Raw genomic sequence first — 23,703 nt, 5'->3', positions numbered from 1 at the left:
TTAAGTGCAAAGTATACCCTAGCAATCATGGTGGAGAACCAATTGTATGCATGCCTAAAGTGAGTTAAAAACAATTCTCCAGTTGGGAAGATATTTTGCGCCATTCTGCACCGTTCTGCTTGCTGTTTGCCTTTTTATGGAACTAAAATAGCAGTTTTCTTAACACCATTTTGTTTCTGACATTAATAACTTCTTTCCAACCTTATAATTCTACAGTTGTAAAACCTAAGGAGGTCACATTCTGGTCATTGGCCTAAATAGAAGTAGGGATGTGCAAAATGTTGTGTGTCAGTGCACTACTGGCTGGAACATCCCATTTTCTCCTGGAATGCACCAATTCGAAGGTTCCAGAGGCACTTTGCTTATTTCTAGAAGCGGGCTGTCTAGAATTGAAAGTGGTTTCTGCTTTCCCAGATGCTTCATTTTGGGAAATACACAATCAACCCCCAAATGTTCAGATCAATATATTATGGGGGGGGGGGGGGGTTGCAACATTTTCTGGCTGGTTCACAACAACGCAGAACATTAAGCACCTCCCTAAATAGAAAGTGGTTGAGAGGCCCAGGCAATGCAACTTTTAAATGGAAATATAAATACCCAATTAATTAGTCCATGTAGGACATAATCCTTGGATTTAATATATTGTTTCTTTCAACAAGGACTACAGTTATTGGTGAAACACACTTTTCATGCAAAAGGTCCAGGTTCAATCCTTGCATCCCCAAGCAAGAAAGATCCCTGCCAGAAACTTAAGGAAATTGACAGTCAATGGCTGGGTTCACACACTGTCTTAAGTGGAGGCTTGTTTTAAACTGCACTTCGTTGGACAAGTCACCATAGCCCAGTTTACACATAAGACAAAACCATATGGCCTGATTTTACAGACAACAATGGGTTCACACACTGTGTTTAGTGAAGCACAGTTTCATTTTATTCATGGCAAAATTCAAGAGAATATAAATACCAAGCACGACACTCTAGAAATTCATGAAAGAACAGAGGAGACTGGTTTACAACAGTCTACAGTAGCCTGAGGTATATTATGTTCCATGTGTCCTTTAGCCTATTGCAAAACTTTAGGCGTTACCTTTCCTTCATGTTCCCTCTTAAACAAAATAGGTGTTGACAAGCTTATTATTCCTCCCTTGTGTTGTGACTACCATAAACAACACAGGATGAACAGTATGCTTGACACTTGAATAAATATGTCAGGTCTGTCCCACATTTGAAAATGCTTGGGAGGAAACATTTTCAACATCTCCAGATTTAAATGTATAGCTAATTTATTTTAATCACTGTCTATCCTTGCATGAAAATTACCAATTAAATTATAAGTAAAACCATCCAAGTTGTTCAAGAGCCTCCTCAAATTCTGTCAAAGAGTTATAACAAGGGCTTTTGTACAATTAGAAGAAAATGATATGCTTATGGTGATTAAAGAAGACCTGTTTCCAAACTGTATTCTTAATAAAACTGAAAGGGCTGCTTTCAAAATAATCAGCTCTGCATCAAGGTTCCATTTTTTTTTATTTACCATGACTCCCGAAGATTAGTCTACCTTCATTCAACTCTCTTACATCCTTCCCTCCATACAAGTATCTATCTATATTATTTCATTAATTCATGGTGTTTACCATCTACTCCTCTTATATTCCATATCATCGCCTTCCATGTGTCATCACCAGCCGATCCCTGTGGTTGGAGACTTCAGGAGAAAGAGGACTACCCCAATCACACAGTCACTGGAGTGAGCCATGAATAGCCTCTGGAGAATCCCAATGTCCAGCAGCAAGATGAGAGACCCCTCCACCAAGATCATAAAAGAGTCATGTGGAATACAAAGCCAGTGTGAGCCACGTGGCTCTCTCCCTTACCAGCCAAGTGAGTCACTTCAAGGGAAAAAAAAGGACCAGCTGCTATAAGAAAGCCACATGGAGCCTTGTGATCAGGCTGACCCAGTCAGACCTGCTGCAATTGAGTGAGAAGGCGGAACAAATACAGGTACATTGTACAAATGCCTAACCCTAATATGTAAAAAATGTACTTTACACGTGCACAAAAGTCCTACAATTTTGCGCATGCATGAAGTAACATAAAACAAAGCCCAAACTCATGATATGCAAAAACCTGTTTGCATTTATTGAGATCTAATCTTTATTGATCAACTGCAGATGCACATAATTGCAGCTAATGAGACCATGGATAACAAGGGTCAGTTGTATATACATAGTATGTTTATGTCTGTATGTCACATACACATATAAGAAGTATCTAAAAATATTACCGGACCAATAAATCTTGTCAGTCTATTAACTGTGATCATGTGCATCAAAATGAGTTAGTAATGATTTCAAAATCCTGTGAGATTTCAGTACGTGTGAGATTTAGTGGTTTTGCAAGATTTTAAACATTTACAAATCATTAAAATAGAATTAGTTTTTATGTAATTTGGGAATCTTGCCAACTCCATTTAGGGAGTGCTGCTAATAGCCAGGTCCTCAAATTGTGGAAATCCAGCCACTGTGGTTTATAAACCATGATCTATGCTTTAGCATGTGGTTCAATCAAGATATCATGGATAAGCAAACCATGTAGTGTGATATGCAAACCAGGCCTCTTTGTGACCTTTGTATTACTCACTTTCACAATCAGGAGGTCCTTATCCAAACACAAGACTGATGTCCATATGTTTTCCAGTGTTCTTATGGGATGTAAAATCTGCACAACAGCAAGTATGTACCCCTTTCCCATTGTTTTTCTCCTTCTGGCATGTTTGCTTGCCATCCAATCCGCATCTTGACCTCTCCTGCTGCTTCTAACATCCACCATTTTGAATCCTGTAGCAGAGAGTGACATTTCAATGAATATATCAGGCCTAAGTGGCATTTTCCTCTTATGAACTGACAAGAGAAGGAAGGAAGGAAACCTTACACATTCCTCCAAAAGTCCCTGCTGACTCCTTGATGGAACGATAGTAGACTTTTTCAAAATAAACATTTATTCACCTCTAGCTTACATACACATGAAGAGTGACATACTTAAAAGCCATGTGTGAGAGTGGAAGATAGACAGGAAAACTGGAGCATTATTTCCTTCCTTCCTTCCTTCCTTCCTTCCTTCCTTCCTTCCTTCCTTCCTTCCTTCCTTCCTCCCTCCCTCCCTCCCTCCCTCCCTCCCTCCCTCCCCCCTCCTCTCTTGTCCTCTTTCTCTCTCTCCCCAAGATAAAATCGTAGGCAGAATAGTTAGCTAGTAGACATTCTGCCTTTTGGCATAAATACCTTTTGGCATAAAAACTAAGATTCTGCCTATTGGCATAAAAACTAAGCAATAGCTATAAAAATGCCCACATCTTATTTATACATGCCTAAGAAACATACTGTGCAAAAAAAGGGAAAGTTTACAGTATATGGTGGACCTTTGCCCACTTACACCTGTTCTGCCTGGGAAATGCTGCCAACAAAAAACCATATTAGAATTTGTAAAAAAATGAGCTGCTTGGGTCCCCCCCCCTTTTAAAGCATCAGCTGTTTACAGAAGTTGGTGTGTAGCATAGTGACTAAAAATGAGGGGGGGGTTATGACAGGTGTTTTGTGCAGTAAGAGCTTCTATGTGCTGATGAGAGCAATCTCTTTCGAAGCTCAGTATTATTCATCTTAACTGCAGAATTTTGCTAAAGGAAGGTACGCACTTTGTGTATATAAAAAAGAAATCAATTCAAGGAGTTTTCCAGCCATACTACAAAACTAAAGTTAAAGCTGGATCAGCTGATAAGATCTTATTTAGAAACTGACACCAGAAGCATAAATGAAAATTTATAGAAATTACTGGAATATACACAGCGACAGTCTCTGACTGTTTGGTGCCAGGGAGTCCACAGTGACAATCGCTAGCTTCAAAACGACAGATGGAATTGGGCAATCAAAGCCTTGCCTCTATTGAGGCGCATGCAATGTGTGCGACGTACATCAAAAAGGGGCGGGGCTTTGATTGCCCAATTCCACCTGTCCTTTTTAAGCCAATGACTGTTGCTGTGGATGCCCCAGTTTGGAGAAAAGAGAAGGGCAGCTAATGGAGTTGGGGCAGGAGCATATCTATGAACATGCAGAATCAATTTTATATTATTTTATTGTGATGCATATATTGATAGTTAATAGACTGACAGCAATTGGAGCCTACTTCTGTAGTAAGTTGTAAAAAAAATGCACGATGTTGATAACCTATTTCTCTCATACTTGCAGCACTATGGCTGGGTTTGTACATGTTTAAAGAAATCATTTTATTTAATTAATTAATTTATTATTAATTTTATATGCCTCCCCCCAAAGGGTGACTCTGGGTGGCTTACAATTCAAATCCGAGACAATAAAAACAATACAAATATAAATGTCCACAATTAAAATAGCAAGTAGCAATTTTATATAAAAAGCCAATATACAAGTCAAGATGATGGGGAGAGCAATATCGATCATCCTGCCAAATTTATTTATTCAATGCTGCCCAACTCCAAAAAACTCTGAGTGGCTCACAACACAACAGAACAATATAAAAACAGACAAACAAACAACAGCGCCCAACTCAGACAAAGAAAAGAAGAGCAAAATGGCAAATCCAGCCCTTCCCAAAACATCCCACCAACAACCGCCATCCAATGAAGGGGGCACCAACCACCCCAGCCCAAGTCCTAGGAGGACAGTCAGGTCTTTGTGGCTCTTTGGACTGCCAACAGGGTGGGAGCCATCCACATCTCAGGGGGGACCTCATTCCAGAGGGCAGGCACCACAACAGAGAAGGTGCACTTCCTGGGTCCTGATAGGTGACGTTTAATCGAAGGAAACCGGAACATACGAACCCGTCAGTTCAAACTGGCTGGGCAGACACCATGGGAGATAGGCAGCCCCTCAAATAAGCAGGCCCCATGCCATATAGGGCTTTATAGGTCATACCAAGCAGCTTGACTTGCACCTGGAAGCAAACTGGCAACCAGGGCAGCTTGTGAAGCAGAGGTGTCACGTGGGCATACAGAGGCATGCCCATAACTGCCCATGTCACTGCATTCAGGACCAGTTGAAGTTTCCAAGTGGTCTTCAAGGGCAGCCCCATACAGAGCACGTTCCATTTAATCACATACTAAGCCTCCTTAGTTTTAACTTTCATTGATTTGGGGGGGGGAATATACGTGCTGGTGTGCACTTTGTGCTCATATTTTAAATAAAACAGATATTGTCCTCTGGTCTCTGATCTGTGCTTACTGGAGATCAATTCTGTTTGAAAGGAATGCGGTAACAGGGAGGCCTGAAGCAATAATGGAGTTCCAGTATAAATCCTTGTAAAGTCTCTGGAGGCAATTCACAAGGGCGCAAGGAGCAAAGAAGCTGAAACTTATGCCAAACGATAGAGACTTGGGGTAATTGATGAAGGCGAACTAAGGCTGAAACGGGGGCTACCCAAACTAAATTGATCTAAAGACCAAATTGCTAAGCAAACTGGAAGCTGTAAAGCTTTTGCCTGGCTGAGCATAATGGACAAGCAAAAATGTTTAAATTAGCTGTTGCAGTCAGAGTTCATCAGCACGACTCCCGTAATGGGTACAAATTAGACTCTGAGCTGTACTCAGGCATGGCCTTGTTTTTTTAATCTTCTAAAGAAAAGAGGGACCGAAGTGAGCATGACATTGATTTATATTATTTGTAAGACATCAAGCAGGCAGTATCTTAAAATATTTATCTCAAGCTACCGATTTTATTTTCAGTATAACAGTTTAGTCTGTATTGCTTCTAATATTCATTATAATTACTGTTGCAGATTGCTTACTAATTTTGCCTACGTTGTTCCATGTTTCAAACAGAAGCTTGCTAAATAAAACAAATCTCTTGGCTGAAAGAGTTTATATTTTCTATTGTCTAGGCCTCCACTGGAAAATTGCTAAAATGCAACATAATTGTTAGCTGAATGTTTTCTTCAGAGGTAATTGATCTTGAAAGTGTAGCTCAATGCCTAATAATAATTCAAATTCCAGAAAACAGGAGAGTAGATTAATTGTGAGGGGAGAGGATCAAATTCTTTAATATTTGATACAGACAAGATGGAAATGGTGTTGATCAGGGACCTAGTGATCAGACAAGTGGTTTTGGATGGGATTACTGTTCAAATAAGGAAACTGACAGTGTTTTTAACTAGGCAGTAAGAATTGGCCTGTCTGGGGGTGAATGGTAATTAGGGAGGGTGCTAGAGGATGGTAAAAATTGGGGTGAGTTGAATTGCGCAGTGAACCACGTGAGATGACTGGTGATCACAGAGAAGACAAACTGAGTTCTTTGTGATCACCAGTCATCTCACATGGTTCATTGTGCAATTGACCTGACTGATGATGGAGCTGGACGGGATGTGTCCTGGGAGGTCGCAAGCAAAGTCTGTAAAACTGTGTGACTTTGGGAGATCATGTGTAACAGGGGCAGTGGCAGAATGGGAAAGGAGGAGGCTGCTTTGTTAAGACCACCATAGCCAGAGTTACCATGGATGGAGGAATCTGTTGTAATGGTATGTGGGAATGACCTTGGGAGACAGGAGGGAGAGCTACAGTTGGGACAACCAGCATGTAAAGGATGTCTCAGCCTACAGAAGGGGGGATGGCGTAGGAACCGTTTCAGAAGGGACCTTCCCTAGTTTTCTGGAGAGTAAAAGGAAAGGAGGGGAGAAATATTTTCGGTCTTGCAAGATTCTGTTAATGGAACCTTACAATAAAGATAGAGATAGTACTCCTGGTTGTACTTCTTGCCTGGTCTATCTCACAGGGCTAACATCAATCTTGCAAGACTCATCTGGTTTCTGGAGGTGCTTGAGGAGTTTCCCAGAAATCTGAAGGGCAGTTCTGTTGAGACCCTTTTTGAGTCTCTCCTATGCACTGATTGTAGGGTATGACTCTACTAATCCTTCTAGATCTTTCAGCAGCCTTTGATGCCCTTAACCATGGTATCCTTCTGTACCACCTGCAAGTTTAGGGACAATGGAGGAGAAGCATATTGGGGTGCTACTGAATTCTCCCTACTGTTTTATTTAACAGCTACATGAGAGATCATTCAATAGTTTGGGGTATAGTATCATTACAGATTATACAGTACATTTCTATCTCAGGGCAAACAAGAGATACAGTGGAAGTTTTGCCCCAATGTCTGGAAGCTGTAAGGGCCTGGATGGGGAGAAATATGTTGAGACTCAACCCTAATATAACAGAGTGGCTGCTGACAGAGAAGCCAACTGAGTCCAGGATAGTACCAAATTTAGCTCTAGATAAGGTTTATGCTCCTCTGAGGAAAAACTGGGATCCCTCTAGAGCAGGAGATAGAAGCTATGGCCAGGAAAGCCACTGCACAACTTTGCTTGGTGTCCTTAGAACAGGAGGCAGCAACAACAGCCACTCATACCCTTTTCACCTGTTTGTACTACTATAATCTGCTCTACTTAGGACTGCCCTTGAAGACCATCCAGAAACTGAAACCAGTGCAAAAGGCAGTGACCTGCATATTAATGGAAACATGCTGATAGTAGCACATAACACTTGTACTGCAGAAGCAGCATTGGTTGCCAGTGTGTTTCTAGATGCAGTTCAAAGTGCATACCTAAGAAGCCCTGTATGGTTTGGGACCTGCTGATGGGCAAGACCACTTCCTCCAGATAGAATCTGCCCATCCAAGTCCTGCTGGCAGAAAGTGTATGATGACAGTCTCTGCCTCTTGTAAGGTCACATGGGAGGGGACTCAAAAGTAGGCATTCTCATCTATTTCTTTCTTCCTGTGGAATTCCTTGTCACCTGAAATAAGATCTACATGTTAATCCTCAACATTTTTTAAAGCTTGATTTTTTTCAGAAAGAAACTGAGGAGTGAACAGAGGAGGTGCCTAGGGTGGATTACACTGTATTATGATGCCCGTGGTGATGATATGGTTTTGTCCAAACCATACATAGACAAGTCAAGAGAACCTGGAATTGATGGAATGCTACTACAACAGTAGACCTAATGAGAGGGGATACATGAAACGTATGAGAGAACTGTGGATGGACAGAAGACCTACATCCACACTAACTGAGAAACAGCTAGTTACCCAACCCTTCAATATAGTGAAGAGGAAGCTGCTCTCACAACTTGAGACAGAACAACTATACATTACATCCTGGACTCAAGAAGATCCAGAAGAACAACTGGATGTGCAGCCAACACCTGAAGCTGGAACATCACTGCCACCCCCTCCGTTACAGAGCACAGCAGCTGATATGAGACATAAGATCATGGATAAATTAGCTACAGTCAACCCTCGAGACTGATTACCAAGGCTCAATGAAGTACCATCACATAGTATGCTAGAAGATGCCAATAGAGCCCTTAGGACAATCCCTATTGCCACCATAACCCAAACCAATGAACTGGTATACGCTACAGCCGCTGTAATCTTGGAATTGCTTGGCTACATGATCAAGAAGAACAGCAGCACATCCCACTCCCCACACCCCCGGAAAATGAGGTTGGAGGCTAAGACCAAGGCAACTCAGAGAGAAGTAAGTCAGCTTGTGGAACTACAGAAGGGTATAGAGATTAAGGTAAGACTTGACTACTGAAAAAATACAAGGGCCTGACTCCGTCTGAAGCCCTAGAGACTCCTAAACAAAGGCTCACAGCACTGGCTACCAGGCTAAGGAGATACAATAGAGAAGCAGAAGCCAAGAAGATAAATGCCCTGTTCTCCAAAGAACTATCCAAGGTGTACTCCCAACTGCAATGCAACAACACAGTAACAGCAGAGCCACCAACAGCAGAAACTGAACAGTACTGGAAGAACATATGGGAGAAAGAGAAAACACATAACACCACAACCACCTTGTAAATGGTTGCAAGATCTGAAAGCAGACCACAGCAATCTCTCAGAACAGGAGCTAGTCACCATCACAGTAACAGACATCCAACAGCAGGTCAAGAACATGAAGAGCTGGACAGCACCTGGCCCAGACATGATCCACACTTACTGGTTAAAGTAAGTAACAGCGGTGCATGAACGCCTAGCAGCACAGATGAACCAGTTGCTAGCATCAGGCTCCCACCTAGACTGGCTAACACAAGGAAGTACATGCTGATCATGAAAGACGCCCACAAGGGAACAGCACCGGCCAACTACTGGCTAGTATCCTACCTCCCCACAACATGGAAAGTCACATCAGGCATCACAGTCACCAAGCTACAGGATCATATGGCCAGTACATGAGCACAGTTCAGAATGGCATTAGGAACAACCCCAGAGGCACACATCACCAGTTGTTCATAGACAGAGCAATTGCCTGAGACTCAAGGTCTAGACAGACCAATCTGAGCACAGCCTGGATTGACTACAGGAAAGCCTATGACTCAATGCCACATACATGGATCTATGAATCCCTGGCGCTATACAAAGTCAACAAGACACTAAGGACTTTTCTCAAGAACTCAATGGGACTGTGGAAGACAACACTGGAAGTCAACTCAAGACAGCTCGCATAAGTGGCCATCAAGTCCAGCATATACCAAGGCGATGCACTTCCATGCGGCTGTTTTGCATAGGCTTGAACCCCCTCAAGGGATTCAGAAGGACTGGATATAGATACAAGTGGAACGAGTGGAACTACCATCAGCCACCTCCTCTAGATGGATGACATCAAGCTGTATACTAAGAGTAAATGAGACATCAACTCGCTGATCCATCTGACACAGATCTACAGTGAGAACACTGGGATGTCATTCGGACTGTCCGGACTGGATGTCATCCAGTGTGGCTGGATGGTAGTAAGGAGAGGGAAGATAGTTAAGACTGATGGGGTGGAACTACCAGCGGACATACAGTGGGGCAAAAAAGTATTTAGTCAGCCACCAATTGTGCAGGTTCTCCCACTTAAAAAGATGAGAGAGGCCTGTAATTTTCATCATAGGTATACCTCAACTATGAGAGACAAAATGGGGGGAAAAATCCAGAAAATCACATTGTCTGATTTTTAAAGAATTTATTTGCAAATCATGGTGGAAAATAAGTATTTGGTCAATATCAAAAGTTCATCTCAATACTTTGTTATATATCCTTTGTTGGCAATGACAGAGGTCAAACGTTTTCTGTAAGTCTTCACAAGGTTTTCACACACTGTTGCTGGTATTTTGGCCCATTCCTCCATGCAGATCTCCTCTAGAGCAGTGATGTTTTGGGGCTGTCGCTGGGCAACACGGACTTTCAACTCCCTCCAAAGGTTTTCCATGGGGTTGAGATCTGGAGACTGGCTAAGCCACTCCAGGACCTTGAAATGCTTCTTACGAAGCCACTCCTTCGTTGCCCGGGCAGTGTGTTTGGGATCATTGTCATGCTGAAAGACCCAGCCACGTTTCATCTTCAATGCCCTTGCTGATGGAAGGAGGTGTTCACTCAAAATCTCACGATACATGGCCCCATTCATTCTTTCCTTTACAGGGATCAGTCGTCCTGGTCTCTTTGCAGAAAAACAGCCCCAAAGCATGATGTTTCCACCCCCATGCTTCACAGTAGGTATGGTGTTCTTTGGATGCAACTCAGCATTCTCTCTCCTCCAAACACGACGAGTTGAGTTTAGACCAAAACGTTCTACTTTGGTTTCATCTGACCATATGACATTCTCCCAATCCTCTTCTGGATCATCCAAATGCTCTCTAGCAAACTTCAGACAGGCCCGGACATGTACTGGCTTAAGCAGGGGGACACGTCTGGCACTGCAGGATTTGAGTCCCTGGCGGCGTAGTGTGTTACTGATGGTAGCCTTTGTTACTTTGGTCCCAGCTCTCTGCAGGTCATTCACTAGGTCCCCCCGTGTGGTTCTGGGATTTTTGCTCACCGTTCTTGTGATCATTTTGACCCCACGGGGTGAGATCTTGCGTGGAGCCCCAGATTGAGGGAGATTATCAGTGGTCTTGTATGTCTTCCATTTTCTAATTATTGCTCCCACAGTTGATTTCTTCACACCAAGCTGCTTGCCTATTGCAGATTCAGTCTTCCCAGCCTGGTGCAGGTCTACAATTTTGTTTCTGGTGTCCTTCAACAGCTCTTTGGTCTTGGCCATAGTGGAGTTTGGAGTGTGATTGTTTGAGGTTGTGGACAGGTGCCTTTTATACTGATAACAAGGTCAAACAGGTGCCATTTCTACAGGTAACAAGTGGAGGAGCCTCTTAAAGAAGTAGTTACAGGTCTCTGAGAGCCAGACATCTTGCTTGTTTGTAGGTGACCAAATACTTATTTTCCACCATGATTTGCAAATAAATTCTTTAAAAATCAGACAATGTGATTTTCTGGATTTTTTTCCTCATTTTGTCTCTCATAGTTGAGGTATACCTATGATGAAAATTACAGGCCTCTCTCATCCTTTTAAGTGGGAGAACCTGCACAATTGGTGGCTGACTGAATACTTTTTTGCCCACTATACAGACCAGCTACAAGTACCTTGGTATCCCACAGTCACATGGGAACCATGATGAGGAAGCAAGGAAGACAGTACCTCCAAAGGATAAGACAGGTCCTGAAGAGCCAGCTCAATGGGAAGAACAAGATCCATGCCATCAACACATACACCCTGCCAGTCATCAGATACCCTGCCGGCATAGTGAACTAGCCAAAGGAAGACATGGAGCCTGCCAATGTCTTCACATCCAGAAGCTCCTCACAATGTATGGAGGTTCCCACCCCAATTCCAATACCCAGAGACTGTACAAAGAGGGCAGGCAGGGTCTAGTGAGTGTCAAAGCCACTGTCCTGGATGAAACCCAGAGCATCCAGGAGTACATCAGTAAACTGGCACCCAAAGATGAGCTGCTGAGAGAATGCCTGAGGCAGCAGCAGACATGGGAGGAAGTTCAAGCAGAGGAAGTGCCATGGCAAGACAAGACCCTGCATGGAATATACCACTGACAGATAGCTGAGGTGGCTGACATTGGGAAATTCTACCAGTGGCTGGAAAGGGCTGGACTGAAAAAAGCACTCAGGCAGTGATCATAGCAGCACAAGAACAAGCACCAGATCCATAGAAGCTAGACAGGACCCAAGGTGCAGACTGTGCAGAGAGGCCTCAGAGACAGTCCAACACATAGTGGCAGGGTGTAAGATGCAGGCAGGAACAGCATACACTGAACAGCACAACCAAGTAGCTGACAGTGTATACAGGAACATCTGCACAGTGTATGGGCTAGACCCTCCAAAGTCCAGATGGGAGATTCCACAGAAAGTTGTGGAGAATAACAGGGCTAAGATCCTCTGGGACTTCCAGATCCATATGGGCAGGCAGGTACTGGCCAATCAACCAGACACTGTAGTAGTAAAAGACCAGAAGACAGCGATGGTGATAGACGTAGTGGTGCCAAATGACAGCAAAATCAGGAAAAAGGAGTATGAGAAGCTGGAGAAGTACCAGGGCCTGAAGGAGGAACTAAAGAGGATGTGGAAAGTAAAGGCCAAAGTGGTCTCCGTGGTGGTAGGAGCGCTCAGGGCTGTGACTCCTAAGCTGGGAGAGGGGCTCCAACAGATCCCAGGAACATCAGAGCTCTCTGTCCAGAAGAGTGCAGTGATAGGAACAGCTCAGATACTGTGCAGAACCCTCAAACTCCCAGGCCTCTGGCAGAGGACCTGCGATTGAGGAAGACACGTACCACCCATAGAGGTGAGAGGGGATTTTTTTTTTTTTAACAGATACTTGCATTGACTAGTGATAGAGAAAACAAGAGAGATTAAGATACTGAGTATTATGCTGATTTGTGTTTCTGTTTTGTAAGCTGCTTAGATTCAAATGATTGAAGGGGATAAAAGCACTTGTAATAAATAAATAAACATGCATGGTACTACTTTCATCTCTTCAACTTATAGTCCTATTACAAATGCACATTTTAATGGCAACTTGGTTTTTTAAAATTATTACTTATTGTATATTTATACTGTTCGCTAATCCATAATTTCATCATTCCACTGTTTGAAGTTTTAACCATGTGCAGCATTTTATTTCTACAGCACATGGAAGGAAGATGACTGCTAAGGTCACGGATGTATATTAGATTATACATTAATTTCCTGAGAATGCTTATTCTTTCATCAATTTCACAATAACCTCATATTACCAAAGAATCCCTATCTAGTCAATTTCATAATTGGTTTTGCAGTGCTGTTTAAAAACAAAACACCAGCTTGATTTTCTCTGCTTATATTTAATCTCATTGATCCTCCCTGCTTTTCCCAGCATCCATCTGAAACTATTACATCATCATGCCCGTCTGGTATGATGAACTATAACAAACTCACCCTTTGCAGTGTTCCCAAAGTATCACAACTCCTCAATACATGAACGTGGCAGGCCCATCCATAAATGATCAGGAGGCTGAAAAAGCATCTCTCACTGATAACACTATCTTCTCAATCCTATCCTCCAAAACGAACTAGAGCCGTTGCACAATCTGATGTCCTAATTTTAAAAAGTGCCCCAGAAGAATATGAAGGCTGAAGATTCAACAGCCACTGAGAGATAAAAGAGAATTGGAAGTCACATTCTCCACTCCATTCCCCTGGCGTACCCACTGACCGATTTAATGGTAGATATGATCTCACGGTGTGGTGGCGCTGCTATAAAAACCATGAAATTCAGTGGCTCAGGTCCATGGCTTTGCTTCATAGCTTTGCATCGATGATTTAAATTTTGACAGCAGTTACAAGTACATTGCTTGTCAACTCATGGGGATTTGTATCTTGGGACCATGTTTTTGCACCATGATTGTGCTTAAGGATTGAATCTGTGATTGCTATAGTTCATCGTGTCAGATGGACACATTAATTTAACCGTTTCAGATGAATGCTGTGAAAAGCAGGATCAGTTAAATAGCCCTGAGTCCTGCACTAAATAAGAGACTGGATCTGATGGCCTAAATGACCTTGTCCAAATCTATAAATTTATGATCTGACCACTTGTACTTCCTTCTTTGTGAAATTACTCTTTTCCTACTTGTAGCTCAACATTTCTCAACAAGCGAAACCAGTCATCTTGCCAGTCAAAGTCAGAGTGGTAAAGTGGTTCCAGGCACATCATTTCTGTGTGAGAAAGTTTGTGAGAAATTCATATTCACTTTTGATATACAATTCCTGTTGCAAGTGTGCGTGCACCGAGTATGAATTATTATTTCTTAGGAACTTTCTCACACAGAGACAATGTGCCTGGAACCGCTTTGCAGCTTCGACTTTCTTTCCCACCCTTTTTGGCTAGGCTCCTTGCTTTCTCCTTTAATTTATATTAAATTACGATTTAATTTAAAAACCCTCAAGGAGGCAGGGACTTAGTCACGCCAGCGAATACAGGCTAGTTTCACATAAATAACCAGTCACTTTGCCTATTTCCAATTCCCTTCCTTTTCGGCCCAAAAGACAGAAACTGACGCTGAAATTGAACGTTCATTTTATCCGAAATTGTACCTGGAGCTGTTGCTCAACCGTTGTACACACAAGATCTGCTCTACTCTTGCACCAAGTTTCCAGCTTCCTGATTCAAAGGGTGCTTCGGGTTTATCGTAAGCTCTGGGGAAAAGAGAAATCTTTCTTTCTTTAAAGGGGGGGGGGGTTACCCACGCGCACGTGTGCAGGAGCGGGTTCCCCCCCACCACTTTTTTCTGCCGGTTCGGGAACAAAGTGGCTCTTTACAACCACGCCACTTGCGGCGTTCGTTCGTGCGTGCGTGTTCCTCCTTTTTCCCAAGCCGCAAGAAGTTATGCAAATAGGGAGCCATGAGCGCGCCCGGCCCTTCCTCTCCGCCCCCCCCTGCTCGGGTGGGAACGGCGCAGCAAGGCGAGGCCGGAGGGAAGCGGGGGGAGGGGGCTTGGCCTGGAATGCCTCTCTCGACCGGAGTTCCCCCCACCCCAAGAAAGGTGGGAGCAGGCCCCACCCCTTCGCTGGCTGCGGAGCTCCTCCCCGGATCGTGCAGCTGCTGGCCGAGGGCTTTGCAGGAAGCGGTATTTAAAACAGGCTCCGAGGAACATGTGAGCCGCGCGGTGATCGGAAGGGCTTGGAGGAGGAGGAGGAGGAGGAGGAGGAGAGGAGGAGGAGGGGAGCTGGCTGGGAATTGGTGCAAGCGCCGGCCTCCCTCCACCCCTCCCCACCCCCGCGGCCGGAATGGGAGCTTGGTCACGTACGGGCAGGAACGGCTGCCCGAGCTTGCGGAGCGCCACCGTCCCTAGCAGACTGCGCTGAGCGCACGGACGGTGCCCGAGGAGAGAGCAGCCGCGCGCCCGTCTCCTCCGCCGCCGCTCCAGCCTGGGGACAGCAGGCTTGGCTTCGCCTTCTTTTAGCTGCTGGTGCCGGCCGCCGAGCAGCAGGAAGCGAGGTGCGTCGAAGCCGCGGACTCGGGAACTTCTTTCGAGGCTTTTGCACGAATTCTCTCCCCCTTCAGCAAAGGCGTTCTTACTTTGCCAGGGCCCCAAACCAAGCCGAGCGGGGCCGAGGGATGATAATATTATTATACTTAATAATAATCACTTCTTTTTTAAATTCCTGGCCTGCCAAGGCTTCTGGAGGTTTGTTTTTGTTGGGAGTGCCCTCTCACTTGCAAGCACTCGTCCTAAGAGCGTTAGGGGTTTACTTCTGAGGACGGCGCTCTCTGGGATGGGGTCGTAAAGGGAACAAAAAGAGGTCCGGGTGGGGGGCTCGGTTGGCTTGGAGCGCTCGAAGGAGGAAGAAAGCAGAGCTGAAGGTGGGCGCACGGCGAGGCGTTTTCCAACCCACCCTCTTCGCTCAAGCGCGTGTCCTTCTGGTTCCTGTTGTCTTCCCGGGCAGGCGTCTCGGGGGCTCCGAACGTGCGGCTGGATCCCGAGCGCCAGAAGCCTCCCTTTGAGCTGGCTGGGACTTGCTGCGAAGTTAGCGTGCATTGCTCAGTAAGGGGTCGTAGTGCAGCTGGGACCAGAGAGAGAGAAAAGCTTGAGCCGCTTGTCTGAAAGGGGACGGTTCCGTCCCACCCTCAGAAAAAGTGTGCTAAACGTAGAAGTGAATGAGATCTAGCGCCTTCCAGAACGGAGTCTCGGAATCCCCTTCGATTGTTTTGGCAGGAACGCAACAATAGTATGTTAATTAACGCAGAGCGCATAATCTGGATCTTTCGGCGCATGAACAAATCTGGATTAGAGAACCCCACAACTCAAAACAACGCTTAGAAAGAATGCAAGCAAAACCGTACGCCCACCGCTGTTTCGCTGCTTGGATCCATGTCAGGCGAGAGGAGCAGCCTATTCTCTGTTGAATAATAGATCTCCTTGGAATGAGATCCCTTGTAGACAGTATAACGGGGAGGGGACCCCTTTTTAATGATGGCGCATAATCCTGGAATTGTAAAACTTCAGGAAGTGTAATGAATGAAGTGCTGTGTGTCAGGAGATGGTGAGCAGGAAAGGGACTCATTCCGTCTGAGTAATCTTGCGTGCTGCATAAACTTGCTAGGCAGGGAGGCAATTTGGTTGGCAATCTCTCAGAGAGAAACTATTTGCTCTAGGATAGATGGCCCTTCGTGCTTATTTTGGGCGTAGCGTGCTTGAACGCTCTCGCGTATCCTTTTTTCGTTATGGGAATTGTGCTGGAGCTGACGGAAGGACAGAGTACAATGACTAGAGTTTTTAGCATAAAGCAGGTGTAACTTGATAGTAAAGAGAAGATGGAGGGGTTCGCTTTAGAGCAGCTGATTAACTATTTATAAAGTAATCTTGGGTTCCGTGAAAAATGAACCTCTGGTCCTGGAAAATGGATGGGCTGGTTTGTTCGCCAAAGCAAAACTTTCACGAATCCGTTAGATAAAATTAAAACAAAAACAGCCCTGTAAACAAGCCCACCAAGGTTACTAGTTCCCAAGAGGCATGAATAAAGTGTCTGTCTGCTCAGCCTGGCAGTGGAACGGATGGCCAGTTCAGTCTTTTGTACGGTAGCCTGGCACAGCTCTGTGCTGGGCCTTCAGGGAGGCATCTGTCTTCTCTGCTGGCACAGAAGGATGGGGAGCCTGCCTTCCCTTTTGCTGGCTTGCCTGGGCCCAGCATTAATGCCATGCCCAAATCTGCCTTGCAATTTCTCAGAAGGGTTTCTTCCCCAGCAAAAGTGGCTCCTCTTTTTCTGTCTTACAAGGGGCCCAGGAAGTTCTTTTGAACTTCTTCTGGTGGAGTGTCCAGTTTCCCCTGTTGTTGGAGATGATTGATGATTTACAGGACTGCTAGCAGCGGTCGCATTTTCTGTGTGGCGCATCTTTCCATCCTTCTGAAGCCTGCCTGGCTGCCCACATCTCTCAATCTGAACATCCCAGCAGGAAGAGTTCCTTGGGGATTTAATTGAGGCTTGGAAAACCAAAGAGACTGTCGGCAGCTGGAAAGATGACGGGGCGAGGCAGGACTGTAGGCCACCTTGTAATTAAGGAAGTGCAAGAATACTCCACCCATGAGAATTTAACTGAAATTCTGTTCTCCTCTGAAAGCAAATGTTCATGCAAATTCCCTTTTGTCAAATTAAAAAAGACCTGGGAGGAAAAATGCAGAAGAATTTTTCGGCTTTTATTGTGTATACATTCTTGTATGTAATTTCTTCTTTCTTGTAGCCACCAGGCTTTGTACTGCTTAATATACACAGCCAGTGAAGCAGTTAAAAAGAGCTCCCCCCCCCACCTTATTTTAACTAGTATTTTAACTCCCTCCCCAGGTTCTTGCTAGCAGAGAATATTTCCAAACTTTAATTTTTGCATGCGTGCAGCTGCTGTTTCGCCTTTCCTGGCTGCAAGTCAGCCCTGCGGTACTTGGTTGAGCCCGTAGGTGGCAGCACGTTTATTTGCTGTGTCATTTAGCCAGCAACAGCCAGGGTTTGTGGAATGTGATTCAGACAGAATGACTGGCAGTATGTGGGAATATGAAACTGCCGAAGAAGCTTGGAGGAAGAACAATTGGCAGTTCTGAAACCAGTGTGCACAAGGTCTCTTTTTCAAAAGGGCCTTTTGAAAGAGTTTCACATTCCCACATGCTCTTAGTCATTAATTCTGAATGTGGCAACTTGCAAGGTCATCTGTGGAAGGAAAATGACTCTTTTCCTGTTATCCGGGATGAATTGGGATAACCAACTGGTGGGAGGCATGTTTGTCCTTGATCTGCATTAATCTGTGAAAGATCAGGAGAAGGAAGGAAAACAGTGAACACATCCAAGGGGATGTTAAGAATCCAGGACAGTCTGTCCTGGGTAAGTAAATGGGGAGATGTGAGCAGAAAAGGTAATTTTAGTGTCTGTTCCAGAAGTGCTCTGTTTAGGGATTCAGGGAAACATGAATATGTTTACTGGGGTCTTAGGTCTTCAGTTTTTAATTGATTTCAGGTTTTTTATCCAGCCCCAAGAATTGGTGGGAGATAAACTACTTTTTTATTTCAGGAATCTGGTAGCACCTTTTCTGACCAGCACATTTGATGGAAGGGTTAATAAAATGTGTCAGAAGAGGTGCTACCAGAGTCCTGGTTCTTTGCCACCATAGACTTAACACAGCTCTCCTCCTATAATACCTTTTTATTTTGTTTACCTGTAGGTCTTTAGGACTTGGAAAGTGACTGAACAGGGTGGGCCCAGGAGTCACAGAACCCCCAATGGAAACTGAAATGGAATCTCCGTGTGCAGTCCAGCCAGTTGCCTGCCAGGAAAGAGAACACCCTGATCCTCCAGAGGCTTTTCCTCCATCTGCAAGGGTTCCTGGAAAGATACCACCAGTCAAGCCATGCTTTAAGAAGAAGCAGCAGATGCAGAAAAGGCTGGATTCAGAAGCACTGAGGGCTCTGAGGCCTATCTTCACTAGCTTGCTTGGCACGGGAACCTTGGATGGAATTTTCGTGCCCAGGGGACAGAATAGTAGCCATAGTAACTTATGTGAACCTGTTGCAAAAAAGAACTTGGGAATTGCAGCTCCGTGCCCACAACCAGATAACAGTGTAGCTGCCTTAGTGCCAGGAGCTCCAGCAGTTCAGGGACAACTATCTGATGGACATCTTGAAGAGGAGGCCCAGTCACAGGAGCAGAACTTCCCCTCCATTACCTCTCCTGCTAATGAGCCATTCCAGGACAGCTGCTTGCATGCTGCTTCTAATGCTGCTGCTGCTACTGCCCTCCTTGCATACCCTGGCAAGATACTTGAAGGTTATCCATCTGGGATGCCCCTGAGTAACAACCAGTGCCTGCTCCAGTGTAACGGGAATCCAGGTGATAAGTTTGGAGCTGGTCTTTTCCAGAACAAAAGTGAAGACGCTTCCCTTGACCTGGTGTTTGAACTTTTGAATCAGCTGCAATATCATACCCACCAGAAGGATGGAATTGACATCTGTGTGCACTTTCTACAAGGCATGTGCGTGTATGGCAGTGATTGCCCCAAGCATCACACTGTTCTGCCATATCACTGGCAAGCCAGGAGGACCGCTACGCAGGTGTGGCAAAGTGTGACAACCGACTCCCAGGAGCATCTGGAGAGGCTGTACTGCAATCCAGACAACGACAAGGTCAAAATGAGATACCGGTAAGTCTTTAATATTATTATTGTGCTGGTGGGAGCTGAACAAAAAGTAGAATTTAGAATGGGCACAAAGGAATCTTAGAGCTGTAAAACGTGTGTAGTGGAACAAAACAATCCATGTCAGGTTAGGGGCAGATGATGTACATGTTGGGGAACAGGCTCAAATGTACCAGCTTCCCCACCTTCCCCCATGTTACCTTCTATTCTAGAAGACAATTATGTGTAGGGAAGAATGTTCTCTGAAGGCTTTCCATGTCATCGAGACTTGTTTCTAGGTTCATCGATTCAGTGGTGGTTTGTCTAATGTCAGTAATAGTGAAATAATAGTTCCAGAGATATTCTTTAAAACAAACGAACAAAAAATAAATAAATAAAAGTCAACTAATTGAAGAAAACAGATCATGCTGATGGATGCACTGTGACCATTTGAGGTTTCTCATGGGTTGCAGTGATTTGCTATGATTAGCTTTGCTCTGGAAACAAAAAGATAGTATGTGCTGTAGTGGAAGTGTAGGAAATCATAGCAATGTAAAAAGTTTTGATTGATTGATTTGTTAGATTAATATCTCACTTTTCCTTCCAGTTCCTCTATCTCTATGAGGTAGTTTGGGTTAAGAGATAATAGTTACCCAGTGAGATTCTGTGTTTAAGTCTGGCTCTTCACGATCCTAGGCTCATATCTTAACCATTATACCATCCTGCACACTTGTGGGCAGATGACAGGCCTTATTTAGTTCAACAGCTAAATTCCCATAGTAGACAAACAGATGCTTGTCTCCTGTTTTTATTCCTTTCTGATTAGATTTCAGGAGTATGCACTAATCATCTTCTTCTTAAATGGCTTTTTAAAGTCATATTAGTGATGGTCACTGCCGTATCTTTCTAAAGGCATATGGAATTTTCAACAAATGTACTAACAGTTGTCTTGTTTGTCCTGTATTCAGATACAATAGATTGTTCTGGGTTTTTTATTGTGAGATGGGAATCTCTCTTTATTCATTTTATTTATTTATACATCACATTTATATAGCTGCCCATCTCATACAAAGTGACTCTGGGCTTATTTTTATACATTATTAATAACTTCATTCACTTTTATCGTATCTTCCCCATTTCTACACTAAATGTCCCAAAGCTGTCACCTTTCCTTGTAGGGGAGTTCCTGAGTTGACCATGTTGATTGCCTTTTTCTACATTTTTTTTCAATTTCCTTTCTATGTCGCAGCCAGCAGAGATACATACAGTATTCCAAATGTGGTTGGATTTGTAAAAAGGCAGGAATTGAAATAGTTGTGTATTTTTAAACACAGCTAAAATATTGGGATTCCAGAAATGTGCTTTTATCACCATGAGCAGGGAACAATATAATTAGAATTTGACTTTCATACTTTATTCTGATCTCATGAGAATATGAATCTGAAATCTCATTAATCAGACAGCATTAAACTTGTATCATTCCAAGGTGTTTTTAATGTCCAGGGTAGGTTTTATTATGTTACAATAAAGGGAGGTTTGACTCACAGTATAGTAGAAGTGCAAATCCTTACAGTCTACAACTATTGCACACTTCTTCAAAAGAGGCATTCAAGAGATGGTAAAATGACAAGAAATAATAAGGTAAAAAGTTATAACTTAGCTGTTGCAGGCAGCTGTTGATCGCTGGAGATCACATCCCATTAACAGAGGATTCCAGGATGTCTAATGCCCAATAGAGCTCTGTGGGATCAGGTTGCACCCAAGCTTGGCTAAGCACCAGAGGACTTTAGGATTGAAGTGTCTGTGATGTAAGTAGAGCAATCTGTGCTAGGAACAAAGGAGGGTCTGAAGTAACGTGTAGACTAACAGGACTTTAGGAAAAGAACACACTGTCTGTTGTCTATATTTGCCACCATAAAATGGGATTAAATTCCAGGCAACAGGGTAGTGATATAGAATGGAAGAACTTGTACACCTCCTTAACCTCTTTAGAGCAGAGGTGCGTACATAATCTGAATCCCCAAGGATGCATGTGGCCTCTAAAAGCACACCCAGATGTTTTGAGAGAGGTCCCTAAAAGCACACCCAAAAGTGGCCACTGAATTGAATTGTTAACATGATAGATTATATGTGTTAATATTTTTAACTGTGTTAAATAAAGTAAAATGTTTATATAAAGTATTTTATTGCATTACTTCTGAGCTTATCCAGCTGTATGTCCTGCTCCTTCATTTGGAACGCAGCCCCCAGTGTTCCACTTGGAAGGCCAGCACTGCCTTAGAGAGTTAGTTGTTGATCAAAGCAAGAATTTCACATGAATATCGAGGGTCTTTAAGGGGATCTGCATAGGAACTGGTTAACAGCTACCCCATTTACTGTTATCGGTAACCAGGCAGCTGACTCAAAAATGGAATGCTAGTCTGGGAGTATAGCCATCCTACTACGTGGGTTCGCTGACGTGGTGGAATCTCAGAACATGTCTTTATGCCTTCCTTATTGGGTCAGCTGCTGCTCAGAGATGGGGAAATATCAGCATTGCACTTGTTCATATTTTGCACAGCTGAAAAGAACATGGAATACCTCTTTCTAGACCAGCGTTTCTCAACCTTGGTCGCTTTTGCAAAGGGAGCTCAAAATGCTTGTTTAGCTTCAGGAGGTTTCTTCTGACATCCTTTGCAGATAGTCTAGACCAGTGTTTCTCAACCTTGGTCGCTTTAAGCTGTGTGGACTTCAACTCCCATGCTGGCTGGGGAATTCTGGGAGTTGAAGTCCACACAGCTTAAAGCGACCAAGGTTGAGAAACACTGGTCTAGACTGTCTGCAAAGGATGTCAGAAGAAACCTCCTGAAGCTAAACAAGCATTTTGAACTCCCTCTGCAAATCTCTCTCATTGCTGCTGACTCACTGTGATTATGGCATTACTATCTGTGTTGATTATGGAATTTATTTAAGCTGCTTCTAGATTCAGGCCTGAATCTAGAAAGAAATGTCAAAACTCATTGGCTTTGATCTGTGTGCCCGTAGTGCTTTGGGGGAACTGTGCCAGAGAAAGCAGTTTGCAGTTGACCTTGTTATTAAACGGTCAACCGTAGCAAAAACTGAGGTGGGGGAAATGATTTTGTTTAGCGCTAACTCACAACTACTTGCCATATTATGAAACAGCTGCACTGCAAGACCCAAGAGTTCATGCCCTCATCTCTGAGGAATTGCAAGGATCCTGGGACATTCCACTTGGATGGAACAAAGCCTTAGTTGCACCCACAAAATTACTGCTGCCCCAAGCAATTGCTTGGGCAGCTGGGCTGGCCTTGCAGGCCCCACTTGGCATTCCAGTCTAGGAGGCTTATGCAAATGCAGGAGGAAGAGTAATCAGAGTGATTTAACTGCCACAGCGAAAGTGTTAGGAGTAGAGGGGGGACAGGGAGGCGTGTCTAAGAGAGGAGCAGCTGGGTGGTTAAACAGTTGCCTTGGGGAAGTTGTGGAATTTCTCTTTGTGACATTAAGGGAGAAGCTGAATGAACATCTATTGAGGATGGCTTGGATCTGAGGAATGTCTGTGTGCCTGTTGTAGAGAACAAGCCCAAATCTCTAGTCCCAGGGCTTCAAACTTTGGAGGGCTAATCCAAATCAGTAGTTCAGATGCTATTCTTGTTAATTCTTGGAGGTCTATCTGTAATGTAATGGTTTCCTTTTGAAATCTGTAAAGGGGAGACAAAGAAATCGATTTAAAACTCGTATGTTGTTACGCAGCAAAGTTACTTTGTTTTTGTCTACATCAGAATATTATTTTAAACCCTTAAACAACAACAAACCTAGTTTTGGTTTTATTCATCTCCCAAATCATGGGAACCATCACTTTCATTCTTACACATGTTTAGGAAATGGAAGCCTTGCACCATAAGTTGCAATTTTCAGATGTAGAAAGTATGTTCATGCAAGGAAGAGCAAGAAAGCTCCATATAGTTGAACAAAACCAAATTGTGACTTCTCAGGACATGTTCATACAGGGCAAATTATTCGCGAGAAGAAAAAAAAATGAAAATATAGAAGAAAGCATGATAATGAAATAGAGTTGTTTTCCACAGAGGAAAATAGTAATAGTCAAGGTACCTTTTGCAATGCAGCTTGGATAAATTTAAAAGTCTTAAGGGCACTTTAAGATTTTATCTA

The 23,703-nt window shown here is 43.8% G+C and overlaps 1 protein-coding gene and 2 long non-coding RNA genes across 3 annotated transcripts in view; 1 reads left to right on the top strand and 2 right to left on the bottom strand.

Annotated features, from left to right (window-relative positions):
• The window catches only part of LOC112540428 (uncharacterized), a 37,263-nt gene extending 22,258 nt beyond the window's left edge, over positions 1 to 15,005 (bottom strand). Inside the window, exons 1-2 of the long non-coding RNA XR_003084507.2 lie at positions 14,475 to 15,005; positions 2,641 to 2,837 (exon numbers count right to left, since the gene is read on the bottom strand). This is a non-coding gene — a long non-coding RNA (uncharacterized LOC112540428). The remainder of the gene's footprint in view (positions 1 to 2,640; positions 2,838 to 14,474) is intronic.
• Positions 15,006 to 15,156: 151 nt separating this feature from the next.
• The window catches only part of TIPARP (TCDD inducible poly(ADP-ribose) polymerase), a 36,293-nt gene continuing 27,746 nt past the window's right edge, over positions 15,157 to 23,703 (top strand). Inside the window, exons 1-2 of the mRNA XM_007426299.4 lie at positions 15,157 to 15,378; positions 18,586 to 19,560. Of these exons, the coding sequence (XP_007426361.1) occupies positions 18,644 to 19,560 (917 nt within the window). The 5' untranslated portion in view covers positions 15,157 to 15,378; positions 18,586 to 18,643. The remainder of the gene's footprint in view (positions 15,379 to 18,585; positions 19,561 to 23,703) is intronic.
• The window catches only part of LOC112540427 (uncharacterized), a 137,575-nt gene continuing 136,962 nt past the window's right edge, over positions 23,091 to 23,703 (bottom strand). Inside the window, exon 6 of the long non-coding RNA XR_015794317.1 lies at positions 23,091 to 23,231. This is a non-coding gene — a long non-coding RNA (uncharacterized LOC112540427). The remainder of the gene's footprint in view (positions 23,232 to 23,703) is intronic.

This window comes from Python bivittatus, unplaced genomic scaffold, assembly GCF_059951505.1.
Source record: "Python bivittatus isolate LINGU-HERP-01145 unplaced genomic scaffold, Pbiv_v1 ctg000980_np1212, whole genome shotgun sequence".
Lineage (NCBI taxonomy): Eukaryota > Metazoa > Chordata > Lepidosauria > Squamata > Pythonidae > Python > Python bivittatus.
Note: the sequence above shows the minus strand (reverse complement) of the source record. Positions and strands in the feature narration are given on the sequence as shown.